Source organism: Dipodomys spectabilis, unplaced genomic scaffold, assembly GCF_019054845.1.
Source record: "Dipodomys spectabilis isolate Male_0828 unplaced genomic scaffold, ASM1905484v1 ptg000069l, whole genome shotgun sequence".
Classification (NCBI taxonomy): domain Eukaryota; kingdom Metazoa; phylum Chordata; class Mammalia; order Rodentia; family Heteromyidae; genus Dipodomys; species Dipodomys spectabilis.
Window position 1 is genome coordinate 1,442,471 of NW_024870746.1, and position 27,156 is coordinate 1,469,626.

A 27,156-nucleotide genomic window follows, 5' to 3' on the forward strand; every position below is an offset into this window, starting at 1 on the left:
TAAATAAGAGTCAGCTTCCATTTACCACTTAAGGAACTAGAAAAAGCAAATTAAATTCAAAGGTATCAGAAGAAAGAAAATAATAGATTAGATTAGAGGAGAGGTAGATAGCTAGAGAATAGAACAATAGAGAGAAAGGATGAAACTGAAAGTCCATTCTTCAGAAACTATCAAAATATTTGAAAAAATTAACTAGATATGATAAAGAAGAAAAGAGAAACCTCAAGTCAATTTAGGTTGTCAAATTGATTGGACTAAGATATGGTTAGGGAATTAGCAAAGCACACCTCTGGGAGTGAATGTGATGGCATCTCTAGAGTGAATTAGATCACAAGGACTCTGACCTAATGAGTGGATTCATCCCGTGATAGATTCATTAAATGATGGCATTATCAAGAGGCGGTGAGAAGTTGAGGTGGGGTCTAGTTGGATGAAGTCTGCCTCTGTGAAGTTTGCATCCTGCCCCTACTCTATTCCCTTTCTCTAATCTGTTCTTCTACATTCTCCCTGCCAGGATGGACTCAGAGCCAAAACATGACTAAAATGAATTCTTCTTTAAGTTGTTTATGCCAGGTATTTGGTCATGGTTAAGCAGTCATTAATATAAAAATACTTCAATGAGTATCATCAGAACTGAAAATAAGTACATTAGTATTCATTCTACAGAAATAAGAGTGTACAATGAACAACTGCCCAGCACCAAACCGGATAATGAGATGAAATAGACAAAGTTCTCACAACACAGTCGTCAGCATTCCATCACTATAATAAACTACCTAACCAAGGGTATTTGTGAAGAAAAGAATTGATTTAACACCTTTCTAGGTAGTTAAAAATCCAAGATTATGTAGCCCCATTCATATATTCTATGGTGGATAACAGATTGCTGTAGAGCGGTATTGTAGGAGCATAGTCACATCACAAAACCTGTATGGGAGAGGTAGAGAAAAAGAGAGACATTGTGGTCCTACATTGAGGCATGTATCTATAAGGACCTCTCTCTAGGCTCCACATTTTAAAGGTCCACAGTACATCTCCCTTCCCCAATAGTACCACCTCAGAGCCTAAAACTTAGCATAAGGATCTTTAGTTTTTTGTTTTTTTGGGTCCGGTCATGGGGCCTGAACTCTGGGCCTGGGCGCTGTCCCTCAGCTCTTCAGCTCAAGGCTAGCACTCTACCACTTGAGCCACAGCGCCACTTCTGGCTTTTTTCTTTTTTTGCTTATGTGGTGCTGAGGAATCGAACCCAGGGCCTCATGCATGTAAGGCAAGCGCTCTACCACTGAGCTATCTTCCCAGCCCATAAGGACCTTTAGGAGAGACATAATTAAATCATATCCAGGACTAGGGCAGAGCTCAAGAAGTAGAATGCTGCTTACAAGCTTGAAGCCTTGAGTTCAATCCCCAGTGCTGCCATAAAAAAACCAGGTAGCATATACTTGTAATCCCAACATGGGTTTAAGGCCAGACTGGGATACATAGTGAGTTTTAGTTCAGTCTGGGCTATAAAGGGAAACTCTCAAAAAACAAAACACAATGAAGAACAAAGCAAAACAACAATTACAAAAAGCTCAAAACAAAATGAAAAAACCAAAAATAAAAAATGAGAACATATCATTTTTTTTTTCTGACACATAAGAGGATTGAATCAGGAACCTAAAGTTTCTTAACAAGGAAGTGCCCAGGACCTGATAGTATCAATGGTTAATTTTACCAAACTTTTAAAGGAAAGTGAAGACCAATATTTTTCAAATTTTGTCAAAAGTTGAAAAAAAAAAGGATATTCTATAAGGACAACATTGCTCTGCTTCCAGTGTCAACGTGTGGTGCTAGTTGAAGGGTCCCACGCATACATCCCAGGGGACCACGCAGAGGCAGGCAGGCATAGGAGAAAGGTTAATGTAAGGTTTATTAGAGGAGCCGTATTTCCCCAAGAAGGAGCACATGACCTCTGTCACCATCCAGGTAGCAGGAGCGGTCTGAGGGTCGGAAGTGCGCTCAGGTGGGTCTGGACGGAGAAAGGGAGGGACCAACTGTATGGCAGGAACTCCATGGATGGGAGGGCTCAGGTCTGGGTGGAGCTGAGGACCAAAGGTAAGCATAACACCAACACTGGTGGCTCACGCCTGTAATCCTAGCTACCCAGGAGGCTGAGATCTGAGGATCAGGATTCAAAGCCAGCCTAAGCAGGAAAGTCCATGAGACTCTTATCTCCAATTAACCACCAGAAAACCCGAAGTGGCACTGTGTCTCAAATGGTAGAGCCTTCAGCTGAAGAGTTCAGGGACAGCAGCCAGGCCCAGAATGCAAGCCCCATGACCTACCCCACCTCCCTCACAAAAAAAAGATACTACATGAAAAGAAAGTTTCAGATTAATATCTCTTATTAATATTTATGCAAAAATTCAACAAAATGAGCAAGCCAAATATTGCTGCATATTAAAACTAGCAAATGTTGCCAAGTAGGATTTATTACTAGAATGCAAGGATGTTTTTTCATACCAAAAATTGATCATATATCACAGCAGATGAACAGAATGAAGGATAACAAATGCATGGCTGTTTATTATCAAAAAAACACTCAATGAATTAAGAATAGAAGGAAAGGTCACATGAAAACTCACAGGAAGCATCATAATTGATGGTAAGAGTCAAGCTTAAGCTGTGGGCTGGTGGCTCATGCTTATAATCCTAGTTTCTCATGAGGGGAGATCTGAGGATCCCAGTTCTAAGCCAGCGTAGGCAGGAAAGTCCATGAGACTCTAATCTCCAATTAATCACTAGAAAACCAGAAGTGGCACTGTGGTTCAAAGTGGTAGAACACTAGCCTTGAGCAAAAGAGCTCAGGGACAGTGCCCAGACCCTGAGTTCAAGACCCATGACTGTAAAAAAAAAAAAAAAAAAAAAAAAAAGAGTCCATCTTTCCATCTAGAAACAGGCCAAGGTTGCATATCTTTGCCAGTCCTATCAATGTAGTACTAGAAGCTAATTAGTTCAGAGAATGAAATAAAAGGCATCCAACTTAGAAAAGAAGTAACATTATCTAATTGGAAATTATATCATCTTTTGTATAGAAATCCTTACAGATTCCACAAAATACAGTTAACACTAATTCTTCAAAGCCACACACAAATGTCACTGATTTCCAATACACTGACAACAAATACCTTGCAAAGTAAAATGAAAAGACAAATTCATTTACAATAGCATTAAAAATAATAATATACTTTGGAATCAACTTAACCAAGATAGTTGAGAGACTTGTACAATAAAAGCTATAAAACATTTTTGAAAGAGCTGAAGGAAGACAGATATATGGAGAAACATCCTGTGTTCATGATTTGGAAACCTTAATATTATTAAGATGGCATTTTACCCAAAGTGATTTATAGATGAAGGCAATTACTATTATTAGCCTTATTATGTTTTTTTGTTGTTGTTTGTGTTGCAGAGATAGAGGAGTATACCCTAAAGTTTATGTGACTGTCATGACTTACATGGTCAAAATCATTCTGGAAAAATAGAACAAGGCTAGAGGGTTTATCCTGATTTCAAGACTGACCACAAAGCTACAGTAATGGAAATTATCTGCAACTGGCATAGAGACAGATATATAAACTAATGGAATAGCCTAGAGAACTCAGAAAAACATCCCTTGTATACACAGTCAAATGACTCTTGACAAGATGTCTAGGACCATTCAATGGGGAAATGGTAAAATTTTCAACAAATGCAAATACCACATGCAAAAAGAATGAAGCTGGCTCCTTTCCTAACACCATATACAAGAATTACCTCAAAATGGATCATGACTTTTTTTTTTTTTGGGTCCAGTCGTGGAGCCTGAACTCTAGGCCTGGGCACTGTCCCTCAGCTCTTCAGCTCAAGGCTAGGGCTCTACCACTTGAGCCACAGTGCCACTTCCGGCTTTTTTCTTTTTGCTTATGTGGTGCTGAGGAATATGAACCCAGGGTCTCAGGCATGCAAGGCAAGCCTTCTACCACTGAGCCACCTTCCCAGCCCCGGATCATGACTTAAATAAGACTTAAAACTATAAAATTCCTGTACACAACAGCACAGTGCTGGATTTGGCAATGATTTCTTGGGTTTGACACCAATGACATAGGCAACAAAAGAAAAAAATGTGTAAGACACCCGTTCACTTGTCCTGTTCAAACTTTATGGGCTCACTTATAACTTTCACATGTTTTTTTTTTTTAAGCTTCTCCTTCCTATTCTTATTTCTTGATTTTTAAATTTTGGTACTTAACTTAAATTGGAAGTGCTGGGAATTGAACCCACAGCCTCATGCTTGCTAAGCCTGTATACTACCACTGAGCTGTATCTTCTAGGCCTCTTGATTCATATTTTTAAAGTAAATTCTTTTTTTAAAATATATATATATTATTGTAAAGATACTATACAGAGGAGTTAAAATTACATGAGTAAAGTAATGAGTCATTTCCTATCGAGCATTGTTACCCCTTCCTTTGTTTTTCCCCTACCATCTCTTCCCTCCCCACCTCCCCACCTACTCCCTCCAGCCACGAATCCTCACCCCTGTATTACCTGGCCTCTGCACCCAAAGTTGTAATGTCTGTTTTCAACATAGTGTCTTATACATCCCATTGTTACAATGGGTCAACCTGTATTCCTATTTAAGCATTTTGTTTTTTTTACCTTCTCCTCCCCAAATTAGAAAAATGTATATACAAGATGCGGGCACTGGAATCAAATACAGTGAAAACGGGGAAGGAACATACCAAAGAAACAAAAAAAAAATCACATAGTACATTATAAATACGTTAAAAATAATAGCAAGAAAGAAAAAGCCACTTGTGTCCCTATCTTGAGGTTTATTTCATTTAACATCATCTTATATGGTCATATGTACATAGCTTTTGACCTTTTCTGCTTGTCCTAGACATATACTAGTTATTGCAAATAAGGGAAACCATGGGACCTATGTTTCTTTGGGCCTGGCTTACTTCACTTAATATAATTTTTTCCAAGTCTTAAAGTAAATTCTACAGGTCTCATCCAGTCTAACAGTACCTCCTTCTTTTGTTGGTGATGGGGACTGAACTCAGGACTAGGCAGCTCTATAACTTGAGCCATAATCTCAACCTCATATTTTTCTTTTCTTTTTCTTGCTTTCTTTCTTTCTTTCTTTCTTTCTTTCTTTCTTTCTTCCTTCCTTCCTTCCTTCCTTCCTTCCTTTCTTTTTCTTTTTTTTTAATAAAGAAGCAACTTTATTGAGAAGGTTCCTACACTTACTGGCCAGGGCTGCAGCATAGGCTCGGGAGCTGATGCTGCGACCCCCAGCGGCCCACATACTTTGGTTTTTAAAGGCAAAATTTACGAGGTCAAGCCTGGTCATGCAGGTGACCAATGAGATTGTCACACACCCAAAAGATTGGACAGTCATACTAGACCACACACAGGTGGCCAATGAGGTTACAGTCTGTCACATAATGGCTGTTTAAACCAGCCTATCACTTTTGTCAACCTCATATTTTTCATAACAAAGAAGACCTATGTTTCTATTTAAGTGTTTTTTTTTTTTTCTGAGAAAGATTATTATGGGCCATTTGGTGGAAATGTTGTTTTATGCGTATGGGATCAATTTATTTAAAAGACTAGAAACAAATGACAATTTCTGTATTCTTTCCTGACATTTATTGGCCTATTAACATCAGCCACAAATGGAGAAATGGTGAGCAAATGTAGTCATTATATTCAATGTGTATTATCTAAAAATCAAACTATATAACTTGAGGGTAGAGCTGGGAGAGGGAATAATGAAGAATGATGGAAAGGGTGACATTGATCAAAATGCATTGTACTCATGATCTGATGTATGGAACTCTTTGTACAATGACTTAAAAATAAAAGTTTTAAAAAAGAAAGAAAAGTCTATGACTTTTCCTATGGCAGCAATGGGCTTTGATGGAGGAGTTGGGCCTTTTATGAAGTTCAAGGGACATAGAGCATGTGGTTGAAGGCTGGATTTCCTTAGTGAATCTCTGCTTCATTTTTGGTCTCCCAATATAAGGCTTCCTGACTGTGAGAAACTCTCAAGAAAGGTTCACAATGACTTACAGGCCTCCATTTGGCCTCCATTTATATTGATTGTTCTCTTTTCTATGCATTTCTTTATCTTACTTCTTCTCCATTTGGAAACACTTTCCAATCTATAGAAAAGGTGTATAAAGGGCAGACTGATGAGCCATCAGAGATATCCAGATTCTTATTCCAGAGGGCCGTAGATAGGTTATCTTGGGTGGCAAAGGGGCCTTTGCAGATGTGACTAAGCTAGGGCTCTTGAAATAGAGATTATCCTGAATTACCTAGGTGGGCCCAATATAGTTAAGCAAGGGGTTAGGAAACCTGGTGGCTGAGAATAATAGCTTGGCTGTCCATAAGGAACCATAATCTGTACTGCTGACGTTAATGGAATAGTTTGTGACACATAGCTATGTTTAACTGACCCACAAACCATGACAACCCTGATCTGACCACCTAAGGCCAAGAATTCTCCCATAAACATATGGGAGGAGTCAATGCATAGTCCAGTCTCTAGAAGTCAATGACACATCAACTCAGAGTTTCGGGTCTGACCACCCCATATCTGAAGACTTTGATAAAAGCTTGAGGTTTTGGGGCCTCCAGTGCAGACTCTTTCTTGAGCTTTCCCAGATTCCTAGTTTGTACTTTTGCCTTCGCTTTGTTTGCATGAGTAAACCTGCACCTCCTTGAGTCTCCTTGTGTGTCTGCCTTGAATTCTCTCCCCAATAAGATGATAAGATAAGAACATTCTGTCTCTGGGTCCGGTAACTTCAATCTTGTGACATCTTGGTGAACCAAGTCTGAATGTTTGAAGACTTTATCATCCTTCAGTCATGGTAAGCCTATTCCTGTTCAGCTTGTAGCTCACTTCTTTTTATTAGTTAGTTTATCTTATACCTATATGGATACTCTATTTCCATGATGGATCAGACCTTGTCTGATTGGCTGTGGACATTTGAATGTTTTGTTCCAGTTATTTTATTTACTGTTAGAGGATCCAGGGAGAAATGATTCCCTTTCATGGGCTTGTCTAATGCATTATCTGATCTCTTCCCATAATATGTAATAATTCATTTTATTGGATAGTCTGGCCCAGCCATTAGAAATAATACTAAAGAAATTTATAAAGTTTATAAAAAAAATTATTTGCTATGTAGTCTGTTAGACTTTACTGTCCCAATGTTTTTTTTTTTTTTTTTTGGTCCGGTCGTGGGGCCTGAACTCTGGGCCTAGGCGCTGTCCCTCAGCTCTTCAGCTCAAGGCTAGCGCTCTACCACTTGAGCCACAACGCCACTTCCGGCTTTTTTCTTTTTGCTTATGTGGTGCTGAGGAATCGAACCCAGGGCCTCAGGCATGCAAGGCAAGTGCTCTACCACTGAGCCACCTTCCCAGCCCCTGTCCCAATGTTTTGCAGTATTTTGTTTTCATCTAAGATCCAAATCAATTCATTTGTCATATACCTATATATGACAAATGAATATATATACATATATATATATATAGACTTCTTTATTTTAGAATAATAATTGAGATTTTTTTTTCTTTTTGGCCTTTAATAACATTGCCCTTCTTTTTGAATACTCTAGGAAGTCAGAGTGGGTTCTCTGGCCTTTTTTTTTTTTAAAGATTATTGGATTAGGAAAAACTCTTTTGCAGGAATACAATTAGATGTTATTGTTTCCCTTTGAAAATATCTGAGGGTAGCATGTCTCATCATTGGCCATGGTGACATGGGATTGTTTATTTATGAATGTATTTATTCATTTATTTATTTATGTCAGTTATGGGGCTTGAACTCAAGGCCTGGACACTGTGCTTGAGCTCATTTGCTCAAGGCTAGTACTCTCATGTTGAGTCCCACTTATGGTTTTTGAGTGGTTAATTGGAGAAAAGAGTCTCGTGGACTTTCCTGTCCCGGCTGGCTTCAAACCTCAGTCCTCATATCTCAGCCTCCTGAGTAACTAAGATTACAGGTGTGAGCCACTGACATCCAGCTGTGGGATTACCTTTATGGGGAAAAGGAAAACTATTAGCTCCAGAAAGGAATTTTCATTACATAAAAATTACATTACAGCCAGGTGTCAGTGGTTCACATCTCAGGAGGCTGAACAATGAGATTCAAAGCCAGCCTAGGCAGATAAATTCAAAGGCTTTTATCTTCAATTAATCAGCAAAAAGTTGGACATTGTGGTGTGCTTCATGTGATAGAGTGCTATCCACTACAGAGTGGAAAAAGCTAAGCAACAGCTCCGGGCCCTGAGTTTGAGCCCCCAATACACACACACACACACACACACACACACACACACACACACACACACACACACACACACACACACCATGTACACACAAGATTTTTCTTTTTTTGTTTGTATACCTGCAAACAATAGCCATGGCATAAGAGATCAATGTGGCATGCTGCTCAAATTGCAGCATCATAAGCAGAAGAAATGAGGGTTGTTTTAAGTCTATAAGTTTACTATGAAGCAGTAGATAATTACCATAGCCTATGTGGTATAGACTTTGAATTTTTCCAGCTGATGAAGAACAACAGGGACATTTTTAATAGAATTGCAGGCATAGGTTATGTTTGATTAGGATCCTTGTTAACAACATGGTGAGCCATTTCTAGAGATTATGGAGAGTCAGGAATGTTCAAACTGGAAGCCTGAGCAAAGCCTAGTCACATGGCTCACCAGCACTGATCCTCTGGCCACGTGTTAGTTTGTACCCCTGGCCAGAGACTGCTTTGGGAAAGAGCATGTGTTTGGGCTAAATTATGTTCCTATCAATTCTGTATGTTTTGGTTCTCACTCCCAGAATTTGAGAATGTGATTGTATTGGAAATAAGGCTTTTAAAGAGCAAGTTAAAATGAAATAAGTTAAAGTAATTAGGACAGGGGCTAATTCACTACGGTTGATGTATTTATGAGGAAATATGCATACAAAGGGAAACTTCATGCACACAAAGAAAAGACCATGCGAAGACACAGAGAGAAGGTGGAAGTCTGCAAGCCAAGAAAAGAAACCTTAGAAGGAGTTAATTCTCTGGACATGCTTACCTGTAGAACTACAGTCAACTGGCCTGGTGTGGAAAGACAGGAGTTTGCTTTCTGTGAGTTAGGGAACCCTGTTTTCATTTCAGGTCTAGTTTAAGTCCTAGAACATAAGTGCATTAAAAAATAATAGTGGAAGTACTAGGTAGAAATGGAGATAGTTATTCAGAGAGAAAGGTGGACATGGTGGTGACCTTCATTTTGCTTTTCTTTAGATTACATTGACCCAACTTGGCTTCCTGCTGTTTCTCATTCTGGCCACTAAAGGGTGCGATCCAGGTGAGTTTCTAGGAACCTAGCTTTCTTTCCTAAGGTCATGTTTATAGTTCAAGTAAAAACATCAGGACATAGGGTGTTATAACTGGAAACTTTTGGGCAACAGAAAAGTAGACTTACTAGAAGAAGGTCACCTCGTCCCTGGATTGTTGCCCAGTGTTCCAAGGAGCATGACAGGAATATTATGAGGAAGGAACAGGAGAGCTAATACTTCATTTTATTTTATTGTATTTCTTTATTTTGTCTTGAACTCTGGGCCTGGGCACCATCCTTGAGCTTTTGTGCTCAAGGCTAGCACTCTCCTACCACTTGAACCACAGCTCCATTTGCAGCTTTTTGGTGGTTAATTGCAGCTAACAGTCTCATAGACTTTCCTGCTCCTGGATCTGAACTGGGATCCTCAGATTTAACCCTCTGGGGGAGCTAGGATTACAAATGTGGGCCATTGATGCCTAACTTATTTTATACTTTAATTTATTTTATGGTTATTATTACTTTTATTTTGGGGCCCATACCCAGGGCCTGTGCGCTGTTCCTCAGCATTTTTTTGCACATGGCACTTCCCCACTTGAGCCACAGTTCTACTTCTGTTCCCCCCCCCCCCCCTTTTTTTTTGGTGGTTAATTGGAAATAAAAGTTAAAAGAGACTTTGTTTTTTCTTTGTTGCTGTTTTTTTATTCTTTTCCTTTTGTCTTGTTTGTTTATCTGTCTTTGGGAGGGTGAGGGGGGCACAGAAATGGTGGGAAAAAGGGTGAACAAATGCAGCAGGGGTACTCACTAGACACTATTGAAAAATAAACTATAAAATTTGTGGGTAGGGTTGGGAGGGAAAAACTGGGAGAGAGTGAGGGAAGGGGGTAACATTGTTCATAAAGAAATACAGCCTTAAGCTGGGCACTGGTGGCTCACACCCGTAATCCTAGCTACTCAGGAGGCTGAGATCTGAGGATCATGGTTCAAAGCCAGCCCAGGCAGGAAAGTCATGGGGCTCTTATCTCCAAAAAACCACTAGAAAGCTGGAAGTGGCACGGTGGCTCAAGCTGTAGAGCACTAGCCTTGAGAAGAAGAGTTCAGGGCCAGAGTTCAAGCCCCACGACTGACAAAAAAAAAAAAAAAAGAAATATATGCTTTATCTGACTTCTATAACTGTAACCCCTCTGTACATCACCTGTATATACATTTTTAAAAAAGCAACCCCCCAAAAAAACCAACAAAAAACACATAAGGAGGTCACATTGCTCTGAGATCCCAGTCTTTCCTGGGCCAGAGAAGAGCCTTGAGATGCACAGAGGCCACCTTGAATATAAGCCCTGTGCTGATTTCTGTCTTGAGGGATCAGGCCTGTAGCAATGAGTATTGCTAAGGCATGCCCTTATTCCAGGATCTGCCCTTCTTCATGGCTCTGAGAGACTCCAGTAAGAGCTGTGCCCCTTCCAGTCACTCCCTACTCCCATGGCCTTGAGCTTTGGACTTCCATGGCAATTGCATGGTCTGCTTTTTTTGTGTGTGTGTCAGTTGTGGGTCTTGAACTCTGGGCATGGCTGCTGCACTTGAGCTCTTCAGCTCAAGGAGAGCGCTTTACCACTTGAGTCACAGAGCCATTTCCGGTTTTCTGGTGGTCAGTTGGAGATAAAGAGTCTCACAGACCTTCCTACCTGGGCTGGCTTTGAACTATGATCCTCAGATCTCAGCTTCCTGAGTAGCTAGGATTACAGGCGTGAGTCACTGACGCCTGGCCCAAGGTCTTCTGGTCCAGAGAAATGTTACTTTCATAATCTCTCTTTCTACAGGAACTTGATGACATTGTATTTCTCTTTATTGCTATTTATTTTAAAAGCTTATATCTAAATATCATCTCACTTGACCTTTACAAGACAGTACTTTTTTAAGACAACAATTCTTTATAAAAATGTATCATTGTTGGGCATTGGTGGCTCATGCCTGCAATCCTACCTACTCAGGAGACTGAGATCTGAGGATCACAGTTGGAAGCCAGCCCAGGCAGAAAAGTCTATGAAGGTCTATGGGACTCTTGTCTCCTTAACCACCAGAAAACCAGAAATAGTGCTGTGGCTCAAAGTGCTATCCTTGAGCAAAAGAGTTCAGGGACAGCACCCAGGCCCTCGAGTGCTAGCTAGCCCCTATGTCCGCCCTTCCCCCTGCAAAAATACCATTACCTATGTTGCAGAAGAGATTTTTTTTTAATTTGCATGAGCATCAAGCTTTATCCTCTAGGGACAAATTGGTCTTCAGTAGGTGCGAGGAAACTGAGGCTGAATATGGTAAGGATGGTCCACAGATGTTGGACTTGCAACCACTGAGCCACCTATAGCTCTGACCTCAAAGCATATGGTAGCTTCTGTCCCTCTAGACTTTTAGAGTATTTGTAGAGCTGTGACTAGTATGGAAACTTATTCATCCCATGCATCTGCTAGTGTCTGGGTCTGTCTCAGCACTGTCTACCTCCTGCCCCATGCTTCAGCCACATCAAGCTGCTACTTACATTTCTTCTATGTATATTGACGTTGCTTTGTTCTATTCTCCAGGTTTTTGGATATGTTGTTTCCCTGATAGAATTTTTTTTTTTTGTTTGTTTGTTTTCTTCCTATTGGTAAATCATGCTCATTCTCTAAGAATGATCTGAGATCTTACCGAGGCTAGAGGCCTTCTATGAACAAGCTATCTACCCTATACCTGTCTGATTGCCAGTCAGGACTTTCCAACCTCCTCTCTCATTTCAGAGTCATTCTTATAATCTCCTGAGCCCATCATTTGTCTCTCAATATAATTTCCTGTTGACTTGTGAGCAACTCTCTAGAGGTAAGCTCTTAGGGGAAGGTTTGGTTTGTTCTGCCTAGTGGCCGGCACTGGGCCAAGCACAGTCCAAAGCATTGTGGGAAAGGCAGTGTCAGCCTGTGCTGGTGCTGGATCAGAGGGATTAATGAAGACTGGATTCTCAGGGTTTTCAACCAGACAGCGAGCTCTGCCACAGTGGAGGCGGAGTGAGCTTGAATTATTGACAGGGGAGGCTGGGGGTCCTGAAAACCTACTAATGACAATAAATCTTTGTCTATTCTCTAGCTGAAGGCAATAATATTCCCCAGAACAGTAATTCTAATCTCTGGAACAGTTCTTCTTTGTCTTCCTTGCCCGGAAGCTGCAAGGAAATCAAGCAGAAGCAGCAGAAGGCCTGTGGTGAGTGACATAGCACTTAAAGCCCTGTCAGGCTGGTGCACTTTGGTTTTTTTCTGATTTTCATTTTTTAATTTAAAACATATGGTACATTTGGATAAAAATGCCTATTTTAACCTGTTTTTACCCCAAACAGCATCACAGTATATGTTCTAGTCGGGCCTTGAGCTCACAATCTTATTTCAGCCTTCAGAGTGCTGAGATTGCAGGCATGTGCTACCACACTCAGCCTCATTTCAACCAATTTTGATTGTATATTTTACAATGTTGTGTAACTATCACCAATGCCTATCCCCCGGAAATTTTATTATACCAAATGGAACTCTGGAACCATTAAGCAATAAGTTAATATTTTGCTTTTCCCTAGTCCCTGCTCACTGCTATTCTATTTTTTGATCTCTATTAATTTGCCTCATTTAGTTACCCAATATAAATAGAGTCAAAGATATTTGTACTTTTCTATCTGGTTTATTTCACTTACAGCAATGATTTTAAACTCTAAACATGTGGTATAGACAACTTTTTTTCAGTATATATATTATACATTACACACACAAACACACACACATATATATATATATTGTATAAACATATGCAATATTTTATTTCTTCACCCCCTAAGGCATACTGAAATATATCTTTTGTGTATTTGACCAATGATGTAATGAATATTAGGGTATATATATCCCAGCCCTGTCTCCATTTCTTTTGGGTAGGAGTGGAAATGCTGGGTTATCTGTGAATTCTGTTTTTCTTTATGAGAAATGCCACTGTGAGTTTGAGTATAGTTTTGTGAACTTGGAGATTCCAGTACCCCCAGGGACACAGTGATAGAACTCAGGAGATGTTCAAGCCATGTTTCTAGTTCCTAGGTGTGTTCTGGTTTGGGGATGAGATGGACCAGGAACCTGCAGACAGGGAGGATGGCTCTCTCCACAGATGGCCTGTACTTCCTCCGCACCAACAATAGCGCCATCTACCAGACCTTCTGTGACATGACCACTGGGGGCGGTGGCTGGACCCTGGTAGCCAGTGTACATGAAAACTTCATGGCGGGGAGGTGCACAGCAGGTGATCGCTGGTCCAGTCAGCAGGGTAACAGAGCAGACTACCCAGAGGGAGATGGCGACTGGGCCAACTACAACACCTTTGGTCTGCAGAGGGAGCCACAAGCGATGACTACAAGGTTGGTGCGAGCCTCTACCCAGCTGGACAAGTGAGGACTGGAGTGTGGCTGGGCCACCAGCATGTAGGAGGGAGAGTTGGGAGGAGGGCTTTGGAAGGTAGGGTTATAACAGAAGAGAGAAATGCATGCCTTGAACCTCAGCTTCTTCCAAACAATGTCATTAGGACTTGAGTAGTGCCAGAGTACTATTGTCTGCAGGAAATAGAGGTGAATGAACATAGCTGGCTATCTGCCTGCCTGGAATCCAGAGCTATCAGGTCAGCTGAGAGCAGCACATGTGGACTTGTGGGACTGTGTGGCTGGGCCAGGATAACTGTTGGTTTCTTTCTAGAACCCTGGCTATTTTGACATCCAGGCCCAGGACTTGGGCATCTGGCATGTGCCCAACAAGACCCCCCTGCAGAACTGGAGGAACAGCTCCCTGCTGAGGTACTGCACCTTCACTGGATTCTTCCAGCTTCTGGGACACAATTTGTTTGGACTCTACCAGGTACATGAGGATGTTCTCTGGGTCTGGTTTTCATGGGTGTAGAAAGAAGCAAGTGTTTGAGCTTGGCTGGGAGCCATCTCTCCAGGTGCCTGTTTTCCTAACACTAATTTACTGGTAATTTCTATCTCATTTGTCTCAGAAATCCTTTGCCAAAAAAGGTTAGAGAAGGGGAAGGGGTAGATTTGCAGTATTTAGAGGATTGGAAATGTCCAGCAAAAGGGAGAGACTCTCATTTGACAGATTTTGAAATAATCTCAGTTACTGAGAAAACATTGCTTTCCCTCTATTTGTTGTCTTTACTCAGTGACTTAATTTTTCTTTGTAGAGATACCCAGTGAAATATGGCGGAAGGAGGTGTTGGACTGACAATGGCCCAGCAATACCTGTGGTCTATGATTTTGGTGATGCCCAGAAAACAGCATCTTATTATTCACCTTATAGCCAGAGTGAGTCTTTAGTGTTCTTCTGAAATCTTCATAGGAAAAATGCTGACTTCTTGTATGATAGATAGTAGTTATCACTTCTGTGAATGTTCTATGCATTGTCTCATTTAATTTGTATCACTACCCTTGGGATTTGAACTACTATTAGTCCCATCTTAAGAGTAAAAAACTGAGTCACTGAAGGTCACTAACTGGCTTGAAGTAACAGGGCCTAGGGAAGAGAATCTGTTTTGGATTGGGAAAATTTGGTCAAGTCTTCACTCTTAAGATACCCATTTTCACTCCCTTAGGACCTTGTTAGCACCAGGCCAGAGTCACGTGCACAAGACAGAACAACAGACAGGATGGCGAGACAGTTTTATTTCTGTCTGAATGGTAGCTGTTTGTCTAATGCGAATCTATGTTTGGCAGAATATACTTAATAGAGGCTGAACCTCTGCTGTATATTTCATAGCTTTTATTACTTACATTTTGGATATGGGTCTTTAAAGGAAAAGCACCAGAAATGTATGGACAGGGACAGAGTGAGCACACTTGCTAGTTGCTTCAACAAGTTCTTAGAGGTGTTCTGTGATGATCTGTATTGGCAAATTTCTCTATACAAGCATCTGGCAGTATCCAGGGACTCTTTTTGAGGCCAAGATCTTAGGCTTCTGTATGGGGTAGGTCCTTCTTAGCAAAATTTTGCATGGGGAGGCTCTCCAGCCATTGTTTTCAGTGGTGCTAAGCTACACCAGTGTGTCTGAGTGCTAGATTGGAGCCTGAGCCTAACATAGACAGTCACTGGGTGTCTTAAAGAAAGTTATTTTGAGTATCGTCTCCAATTACTATTTGTCTCTTTGTTTTAGAGGAAGTCACAGCAGGATTTGTCCAGTTCCGAGTATTTAATAATGAGAGAGCAGCCAATGCCTTGTGCGCTGGAGTGAAGGTTTCTGGATGTAATACAGAACATGTGAGTGTTTGTGGGGTCAAAAGGGACTGGTTGGGGACCAAAGCCACACTCGTTGAAGACTTAGTAGGAGAGTCCTGGACAACCTTCCTCATGGCAGCCTTTTCTCTACTTCAAGTGCTTTCTGTGGCTGGATGTTTCTATGTGGACTGACTGCTAGTGCAGGTACACGTGGCTCACCTGAAGCAGCTTTGATGTCTCCTTAAACTGGAGATCATTGTCCCCTTCTGTTTATTTCTACTCTCTATGGGGTGGCTCTGGGCCAAAGCAGCTTGAGGATGGAGTCTTTGGGTTCTCCACCTTATGAATTGTCAGGAGTAAGTGTGTTCTCTTGAGACCCAGCCCTCCTGAAAGTAACAGTGTGAAAAAGGGTTACGAGATGCTAGAAGTGGACCTTGAAGATCTCATTTTTCCTTCGGTCCTCAGCCATCAGCGTGTCCCTTTTCCACCCAGAGAGGCAGCTTCACTGTCAAGTCAGACCCTAAAATTGAAATGGGGGATGATGGCTATCAGAACCCCAAGAAGCAAGTTTCTTTGTGATGACCTGGTTTCCACTGCACTTTTCAGCTGTGGCCCAAGGAATACATACTGCAGTGTACATGTGAGCTGGTATGCATCATTCATTTACTAGTACAGCCAGCACCTATGTTGTATCAAGTTAGGAGACCGAAATTATGTTAATGAACAAGTTTGAGATCACTGAGGGATACCTAGTCATATGCTGTTATGCAATAATGTTTTAGTCAATGATATTGTAGGTATTAGAGTTGTTATATAAAATTTATTGTCAAGAAACATCATAACCATCTTAGCTCAAGTATACTCTAGCATGTTCATACAATTGCAAAATTACCCCCAAATTTATTATTCAAAATGTGTTCCAATTATTAAGTGATGTTTAGCTTAAATAACTATGTTGTGTGAGGCTTAGAGTGACTAGGTAGGGGTCCAGGTGGAGCCGTGTTTTGAAGTCTTCAGCTTGAGAGACATCTAGAGATAGAGATAGAGATCCAGGGCAATAGTAAATTCTTATTAACTGATATCTATACAGTCTACAAAGGGGAGGGACACGTATCCTGTTCTAGGGAGTAGCACTTGGGGAATTCATGAAGGAAGAGTCCTGCCATGGAATTTGAGAATGAATGTTCAGAAAAGATAAAGGAAAGTCAGGAGGAGAAGGATGCTGCTAAAGCTAGGCAAAGAGAGTTTTTAATGGAGGCATAGATCAGCACTGATGAAGAGTCTAATGAAGACTAAAGATTCTTCCAGATTTGGCCATTAATATGCCTCTGGGCCTGACAGCTGAATTAATCAGCTTTTTGTCACTGTGGCAAAAATCTGGGAGAAAAAAAGAAGGGAGGATTTGTTTTGGCTCATTGCTTCCAAAGTTTCTATTTATAGTCAGTAGGTTCCATAGCTTTTAGGCTATGGCAAGGGAGAAACATCATCTTATAAGGGCAGTGTAGAAATAGTAATTACTTCCCTTGTGGTTGCCAGGTAAGACAGAAAGATATAGAAAGGAACAGAGAAGGGCAAGATACCCTTCAAGACATACTCATAGTGATCTACTTCCTCCTACCAGCCCATAAAATCTATAGTTCTACCACCTCTCAATAGTGTATTAAATTAAATTAATTCATTAATTAATTAATTTTTGCTGATCCTGGGGCTTGAACTCAAGGCTTGGGCTCTGTCCCTGAGGCTCTCTGTGCTCAAAGCTAGTGTTCTACCACTTGAGCCACAGCACCACTTCCAGCTCTTTCTGTTTATGTTTATGCATGCTAGGCAAGCACTCTACCACTAAGCCACATTCCCAGCCAGTATATTTAAATTTTATAGCTATCAATGGATTAACCAACTGATGAAAGGCAGAGCCCTCAGGATTCAATCACTTTCTCAAAGCTCCACCAATAAACACTGTTTTCACAAATACGGGGTCTTCAATACTTGTCTTTTTTTTTTTTTAAATGTGTGTATGTGGGTGTGTGTGCGGGGGAGAGGGGGTACTTCATATGCAAACTGTAACACCAGTAGATATGTCATTACCATTTCCTCTTCTTGTTTGCCAGCACTGCATTGGTGGCGGAGGATTTTTCCCTGGGGGTCATCCTCAACAGTGTGGAGACTTCTCTGCCTTCGATTGGAATGGATATGGAACACACACTCGTTGGAGCAGCAGTCAGGAATTAACTGAAGCAGCTGTGCTTCTGTTTTATCGTTGAAAGCTTCATGGTATGGGACCCAAGATCTTCTCCCACCTAAAGTGTCACAAAGATGGAGAAAATATCTAGTGACCAGAATGTTAATGACAGAGGAGAGTAAAGTAAATCAGGTTCATGCAAGTCTTGGTGTATTTCTGAATTATTTTCATATAAGGGATGAATCCCTGAAGCAGATTTGAGAAGAATGTCTACTGCCCTGATTGATTTTACCTTGACCATTTTTGTACTTGATGTTAAGGTTAGGATTCCTTAGGCTCCCTTTTATATGGCTACTTAAAATAGCCAGAGAAATTAAGAATAGGAAGGAAGTATTTTATCATACTCCTTCCAATTTGTATATTCAACCTGGAGATTTAGAGGAAAAGAGTCTATTGTGGGGGTATACCAAAGAAGAAAGGCACAGTCAATATCGGTGTGTGGTACGCTGTAATCTTCGTTGTTGGGGAATCCTCTTTGGGGAGGGATGGGGCTAGCAGGCCTTAATGATGGTTCCTCTTGTTGGCTGATAACTAACACTGGTGGACTCCCATCTTCCAGGACTTGTTCAAAAGGTGCCATATGCCAAACCACCTGCATGTGTAATTGGTACGGATAGGATAGGGAGGTCCTCAGTTTGTTCCATGAATCAAAGCAGAAATTTTACCATGTTTTCCACTAGAATGTAAATATTTCCTTACCTCAGTAGTCAATTAATTCTTAGTGGCTAGAAGTTCTTAGGCATCCCTTGTGGAAATTAGAAGAGGACCAGGGACAAGAAAGAGAATTTAGGAGAGAGGATGAAGGGACAAGTCAAGGAGAAGAGGAAAAGGTTTGCTTAAATGTCTTTTTAAAATTAATTAATTAATTGGAGACAAAGTCTGACTATGTAGCCTTGTGTGGCCTCATACTCATGATTCTCCTGCTTGCACACTGCTGAGATTATAGGCATGCACAATCATATCTGACTAGGAGGCTTGTCTTGTTTAAATTAGATTTATTTGGTCATTAGTTAAAAAAGTGTTGACATTTTTTCCCTATGGTATTCCTTTCTTTCTTCCTCATTATTAACTTTTATTTGCTTTTTTTTTTTTTTTTGGGTCTGGTCGTGGGGCCTGAACTCTGGGCCTGGGCGCTGTCCCTCAGCTCTTCAGCTCAAGGCTAGCGCTCTACCACTTGAGCCACAGCGCCACTTCCAGCTTTTTTCTTTGTGCTTATGTGGTGCTGAGGAATCGAACCCAGGACCTTGAGCATGCAAGGCAAGCGCTCTACCACTGAGCCATCTTCCCAGCCCTTATTTGCTGTTTTTTAAATTTACTTTTTCTTACCTCTTGTCCTCAGTCTCTATCCTGAAGCACAGATATTTTGGCTCCCTATATCCCTCAGCTGTCCTTCCTTTCACTAGAGAGGATTGAGCTTTTCCTCTGTTTGATAGGTCCTGTGTATGGCTCACTTCCTGTTTTCCAGGCAGAGCTGGCTGAGAGTGCACAGAACAGAGGGAAGACAGACACCTTGATCTTCCTCATGTTCCCTTAGCATATCCCAACAACGCTTAATATCGTGTACCAGTGTTGGGATGCAGTAACAAACGAGCTTAGTTCAAAAGCTGCAGGTGGTGGAGCTCACAGGCCATTCCAGAGCTAATTGTTCAGTTCTAGATTAGAGTATCCTGAAGAGTTGGGAGCATGAACAGCCATGGCTGCGGGGAAGAATGCTAGAACCTCTTTGAGAAGGCAACATGGCCTTGACTCTTCTTCCTTTTACCCTGGAGTGACCATATTGTGCCACACATCTGTAGAGCGAAATATTAAAGGTCTGAGCTCTTTGATTAGAAAAACATTAATCCAAAACCCAGTCCTTAAATTCACCTGATCCTTGGGAATTTTTTATATATCAGAGTCTTATTTATAAATACAGGTAATAAAAGTAAAGTTTCATATGTGCTTTTAGTAAAAATAAAATGAACTAACATATCATCCTGTAAAATAGTATCTGTCTTGTAGAATTTACTTAATACATGTTTGCCGGCATTATAATTTTTTAATTTTAGTTTTATTTATTTTAGTGGTACTAGGATTTAAACTCAGGGCATTGAACTTGCTCAGCTTGCTGCTTGCTTGCTCTTCTGGCACTCTATTTTTTGAGTCACATCTCCAGCCATATAAGGTGTTTTTGAAGGTTTAAAAATCTATTTGAATTCAGTTTTACTCATTAATTAAAAAGAAATCTGGGATTTTTTTTTTTTTTTGCTAAATAGTTACTATGACATGCATTGTATACTCCAAGGAAGATGCAAAGAAAATTAAGACTTTTCGAGTCAGGCACAGGTAGCCTTATAGTGAAACCTGTTTGCATTTCTTGGATAAAACAGGTTGTATAGTTCTATTTAACTTCCAGAGGAAAAATGCAGTCTTCCATGAGCCCCCAGGAAGAGGTGACTTTAGAGTGAACAGCACTAATTATTACCCACATGGTTGATGATAAAGTGGTATTAGTGATCATTTCTTTGTGGTTAGAAAAAAACCAGATACATAATAGCTAGGCTAGCCGGCCTCTCCCTACCCACTTTCCTCTCAGCCCTTCTTCCTTCTTTCTTTTGCAATGCAAGAGACACTTAGAACTCATGACACAACCTAAGAACTGGAATGTTACTAGTTACTTCCATGTTCTCTAGTGTTCTTCTGAATCACTCTACCTTTTGCTTCCTCCTTTAGGTGTTGCTATTATCTCAGTTTCTGCTTGTTAGTATAGTTTTTAAATTCTTTCATTAGACAGACATTGTGTTTCACACCTTAGTTTCAGCATTCAGGAGGCTGAGGTCAGAGGGTCAAATCTATAGTTACACTCTCTCAAAAGAAACCCCAAACCTACTTTCATCAATTACATACATATACAAGATGCTCCACACATGCCTAAATGACAATTTTAATTTCTTTGTTTTTGAATTCTATAATATAAATATAAATAGTAAATATAAACAATGTACATTTATATAATGTATACAATTATATGATATATAATATATAATTATATAATACACATAATATATTTATGTTTATTTATGTAGTTATAACATTATATTAATATATAAAATATATGAATACAATATTTTATATAATTTATATAAATATAAATAATATAAATATAATTTTTTTTTTTTAAATTTTATTTTATTTTATTTGAGAACATACTGTACAGAGGGGTTACAATTACATGGGCAGGATAATGCATACATTTCTTACCAAGCATTGCATCCTCCTCCTTTGTTTACCCTTCACCTCCCTTCCCAGCCTCCCCCCTCCCTCCCACCCAATCATACCCCCCTTCCCCCCCCCCCCCCCCCACCGACATTGTAAAGCTGGTTTTGACATGACATTTTGTACTTCTCATTGTTGCAACAGGTCCACCTGAATCCTTAAACGACTTGTTTGTCCCCGTCTCCTCCACATGTTATACTGACATCAAATATAGTGAAAGCAGGGGTTACACTGTGGGGGAGGGACACACAAAGCAACAAAGAAATAATCTTATAAATGCATTAGAAACACATGCATGAAAGAAACAAAAACATTAAAATACATATTTGAGGGTTCGTTTTCCTAACATCACATTATCTGACTTTTTCCGCTTGACTCATACCTATACTAGATATTGCAAATAAGGGAAACCATGGGACCTATGTTTCTTTGGGCCTGGCTTACTTCACTTAATATAATTTTTTCCAAGCCTTTCCATTTCCTAACAAATGGGGCAATGTCATTCTTTCTGATGGAGGCATAGAATTCCATTGTGTATATATACCACATCTTCTTGATCCATTCATCTACTGAGGGGCATCTGGGTTGGTTCCATGTCTTAGCTATGGTAAATAATGCTGCAATAAACATAGTTGTGCTGGTAGCTTTAGTGTGGCCTTGTTTGTGATCATTTGGGTAAATGCCCAAAAGTGGGATTGCTGGGTCGTTGGGGAGCTCTATGTGGAGTCTTTTGAGGAACCTCCATACTGCTTTCCAAAGTGGTTGAACAAGTTTACATTCCCACCAACAATGAAGTAAGGTTCCTTTCTGTCCACATCCCCTCCAGCATCTGTTGTTGTTAGAGTTCTTGATTTTTGCTGTTCTAACTGGAGTGAGGTGATATCTCAATGTTGTTTTGATTTGCATTTCTTTTATGGCTAGGGATGTTGAACATTTCTTCATGTGTCTATTGGCCATCCTTCTTTCTTCTTCAGAGAAGCTTCTCTTTAAGTCTTTCGCCCACTTACTTATTGGGCAGTTGTTTCTTTGAGGATTTGTTGTTGGGTGGTTTAATTTTTTGAGTTCCAAGTATATTTTAGATATGAGACCCTTGTCCGTTGTATGGCTAGTAAAGATCTTCTCCCAGTCCGTGGGCTTTCTATTGATCTTGCTAGCTATGTCATTTGCCCTGCAGAAGCTCTGCAACCTTATACAATCCCATTTGTCCAGCCTTTCTTTGATTTGTTGTGTTTCCGGGTCTCTATTCAGAAAATTTCGGCCTGAGCCAAGGAGACCCAGGGTTTCTCCTATTCCATCCTGTAATGTTTTCAGAGTGTCTGCTTTGAGTTCAAGGTCTTTGATCCATTTGGAGTTGATTCTGGTGCAGGGTGATATATAAGGATCTAGCTTTAGTTTTCTACATGTAGTTAACCAGTTTTGCCAGCACCATTTACTGAAGAGGCTGTCTGTCTTCCATTTATATAAATATAAATAATATAAATATAATTTTTAAAAATCATGAATAAGTAGCTTTATTTTCAGGAATAAAAAATTGAATAAGCATAATCTGCTTAAACAATCCAACAATTGCAAACTAGAGGAGAAGAATCATGTGGTAAATTGAAGTGATGCATAATAAGTAAAAAAATTCAACATATTTTTTCCATATATATTTTTATTGTAAAATTACTATACAGAGGGGTTATAGTTACATGGGTAGGGTAATGAGTACATTTCCTATAGAGCATTGTTACCTCCTCCTTTGTTTTTCTCCTACCGTCCCTTCCCTCCCTACCTCCCCAATTCCTCCCTCCCCCCATCCCAAAATTGTAAAGTTTGTTTTCAACATAGTGTCTTGTACATCTCATTGTTACAATGTGTCAACCTGTATCCTTATTTCAGCATTTTGTTATATCCCTTTCCCTCCCCAAGTTATAAAAATGTATATTCAAGATGCAGGACACCAGAATCAAATACAGTGAAAACAGAGGTTATACCATGGGGGAAGAACATACAAAAGAAACCAAAGAATCACATAGTATATTGTAAGTACATTAAAAACAATAACAAGAAAGAAAAAAAACCCACTTGTGTCCCTGTCTTGGGGACACTTAACATCACTTTGATGTCACAACATCATTTTATATGGTCATATGTATATATGACCTTTATAAGACCATATGGTGAAAGCTCTGGAGAAGCTAGGAATCTAGGGAACATTTCTCAATACAATAAAGGCTGTGTATGACAAATCTACAGCCACCATTATACTTAATGGTGAAAAGCTAAAGCAGTTTCCTCTAAACTCAGGAACAAGACAAGGATGTCCACTCTCTCCACTCCTCCTCAATTTAGTATTAGAATGACTAGCTAGGGCAATAAGACAAGATGTAAACATAAAGGGGATCCAAATAGGGAAAGATGAAGTAAAACTCTCCTTTGCAGATGACATGATCTTGTATTTAAAGAGCCCCATGGACTCACCTCCCAAGTTACTCGAGTTACTCCTGTTACCCTGCTACTTTGGCAAAGTATCAGGGTATAAAATTAACCCTCAGAAATCAATGGCTTCCCTGTATGCCAATAATGAGAACAGCATGGCTGAAATTAGGAAAGCAACCCCTTTTGTATTAGCCCCATAAAAAAAAAAATATCCAGGAGTTAACTTAACTAAAAAGGTGGAGGACCTCTATGATGAAAACTTAAAAAACCTGAAAAAGGAAATTAAAGCAGAACTAAGGAAGTGGAAAAACCTCCCATGCTCCTGGAGGAGGAGCTCCTGGGAGGATTAACATTGTGAAAATGGCAATACTGCCAAAGGCTATTACAAATTCAATGCGATACCTATCAATATCCCAACCTCATTCTTCAAGGAAATAGAAGGCAATTCAAAAATTCATAGGAAACAATAAAAGACCCCGAATAGCAAAAACAATCGTTAGCAGCAAGAACAGTGCTGAAGGAATATCAATTCCAATTTTAATCTCTACAACAAAGCCATAGTAATCAAAACATCTTGGTCTGGCACAAAAACAGAGCTGAGGACCAATGGAATACGACTGAAGACCCAGAAATGAACCCATAGATTTATAGCCACCTAATCTTTGACAAGGGAGCTAAAAATTAGAATGGAAGAAAGACAGCTTCTTCAGTAAATGGTGCTGTAGAAAACTAAAGCTAGATCCTATGTATCACCCTGTACCAGAATCAACTCCAAATGGATCAAGAACTTCAAAATAAAAGCAGACACTTTGAATACATTACAGGTCGAAATAGGAGAAGCTCTAGGGCTCTTTAGCACAGGCCAAAATTTTCTTAATAAAGACCCAGAAACACAACAAATCAAAGAAAGGTTGGACAAATGGGATTGCATGAAGTTGCAGAACTTCTGTATGGCAAAGATCAATAGAAAGCCCATGGATTGGGAGAAGATCTTCACTAGCCATAGAACAGACAAGGATCTCATATCTAAAATACACTTAAAACTCAAAAAGTTAAATCCCCCAACAACAAATCCTCAAAGAAACAACTGCCCGAGAAATAAGTGGGCTAAAGATTTACAGAGAAACTTCTCTGAAGAGGAAATAAGAATGGCCAATAGACATATGAAGAAATGCTCAACCTCTCTAGCCATAAAAGAAATGCAAATCAAAACAACATTGAGATTCTACCTCACTCCAGTTAGAATGGCTATAATAAAGAACTCTAACTACAACAGATGCTGGAGGGGATGTGGCTAAAAGGGAACCCTACTGCATTGTTGGTGGGAGTGTAAACTTGTTCAACCACTTTGGAAAGTAGTATGGAAGTTCCTCAAAAGACTCCACATAGAGCTCTTCTACGACCCAGCAATCCCACTTTTGGGTATTTACCCAAACAATCACAAACAAGGTCATACCAAAGTGATAAACATAGTTTATCGCAGCATTATTTACCATATCTAAGATATGGAACCAACCCAGATGTCAGTAAATGAATGGATCAAGAAAATGTGATATATATATATATATATATATATATATATATATATATATATATTCATTTTATGCCTCCATCAGAAAGAATAACATCACCCTATTTGTTAGGAAATGGAAAGACTTGGAAAAATATATTAAGTGAAGTAAGCCAGGCGCAAAGAAACATAGGTCCCATGGTTTCCCTTATTTGCAATAACTAGTACATGTCTAGGACCAGCAGAAAATGTTATATGGTCATATATATATATATACATATATATATACGATCATATATATAAATAAGTATAAATTTTATAGTATATGTCACCTTCTGGGACATACTATTTTCTTCTGGCATTAAGCAATTAATATTTAATGCTATTGCACATTTACTTTCTTTCTTGCCTCTCTCCCTCCCTCCCTCTTCCTTCCTTCCTTCCTTCCTTCCTACCTTCCTTCCTTCCGTTTTGGGTCTTGAATTCAAGGCATCACCTTTGCTTAGCACACTTCCAAACATGAAATGCATTTGAAGAATAGAAGTTCTCAATGTTAAAGAGATTTTTCTAGTCTTCTTTTTTATGATTAGCCCAAGTTTAGGAAGTTAGAAAGCTGTAACAGTCTATAGTTGTTATTATTTTCTGTGTACACTATTTTTTATTTAATATAGATTACTGTGAAAAATTTGATTGTCAGAGAAATTCAGACTAAGTTCCTCATGATTTTGATGATGCAAAGAAACAAGTTTCAATAAAACTTGATGATGAAAATGAAAAATACATTTAAATTTTGGAATATTCCTGTGATCATAGATAAGTTGAGAAGAAAGGCTAAAGAATGAAAAACTGGGACTGGGAATGTGGCTTAATGGTAGAGTGCTTGCCTAGCATGCATGAAGCCCTGGGTTCAATTCCTCAGTACCACAGAAACAGAAAAAGCTGGAAGTGGTGCTGTGGCTTAAGTGGTAGAGTGCTAGTCTTGAGCAAAAGAAGCTCAGGGACAGTTTACAGGCCCTTAGTTCAAGCCCCAGGACTGGCAACACAACAACAACAATAAAAAAGAATGAAAATCTGTCCTAGGATTACCTTGAATTTCAAGGAATCAGGAGGAAACTATACATTTAGAATGGAGAAAAGGGCTAAATATGAAAGACAGATATGGTCTTTTTCAGACTTGAGAAAAGGAATAGAAGTAAAATTATTAGGGCTCAACATCTAAATGATGGCCTTTGATACAGCTGGAAGGAGAACCAATTAAAACACAAAGCAATGAAAAATCTGTAAGCAGCAATTTATAAATTTGAAATGATGATTCTAGAACACAGGGTGGGGCCAAGCACCTGTGGCTCACACCTGTAATCCTAGTTACTCAGGAGGCTGAGATCTGAGGATCACCGTTCAAAGCCAGATTTGTACTATAAAAGCAGCTCCATTTGTAGTCAACTATGAATGTCCATATCAATAAAAGGATGACTTAACCTGATTTTTTATCTGATTGCAATAATAAACTTTGATCATATTCATTTGTCTTTTAGAGCTACTGATGTCACATGAAGAAAAAAATTAATGGAAGTTTGGTTTACAGAAATTATTGTATCAATTTGTTCAGCTATTTGGAAAGCAGTATGGAGGTTCCTCAAAAGACTCCACATAGAGCTCTCCTATGACCCAGCAATCCCACTTTTGGGCATTTACCCAAATGATCACAAACAAGACCATACTAAAGTCACCAGCACAACTATGTTTATTGCAGCATTATTTACCATAGTTAAGATATGGAACCAACCCAGTAGATGAATGAACCCCTCAGTAGATGAATGGATCAAGAAAATGTGATATATATATATATACATACATATATATATATATATACATATATATGTATATTGGAATTCTATGCCTCCATTAGAAAGAATGACATCACCCCATTTGTTAGGAAATGGAAAGACTTGGAAAAAATTATATTAAGTGAAGTAAGCCAGACCCAAAGAAAGATAGGTCCCATAGTTTCTCTTATTTGCAATAAGTATAGTATATGTCTGGGACAAGTAGAAAAGGTCAAAAGCTATATACATATGACCAGATAAGATGAAGTTAAGCAAAATGAAC

The 27,156-nt window shown here is 39.5% G+C and overlaps 1 protein-coding gene across 1 annotated transcript; it reads left to right on the plus strand.

Annotated features, from left to right (window-relative positions):
- Window positions 1-1,944: 1,944 nt before the first annotated feature.
- On the plus strand, window positions 1,945-17,883 carry LOC122109197 (intelectin-1a-like). Its single transcript, XM_042681445.1, is given in 9 exon segments — window positions 1,945-1,965; window positions 9,341-9,404; window positions 12,483-12,596; window positions 13,533-13,745; window positions 13,748-13,779; window positions 14,111-14,269; window positions 14,595-14,715; window positions 15,561-15,664; window positions 17,731-17,883. Coding segments are annotated over 9 exon segments (981 nt in total).
- The last annotated feature ends 9,273 nt before the right edge of the window (window positions 17,884-27,156 follow it).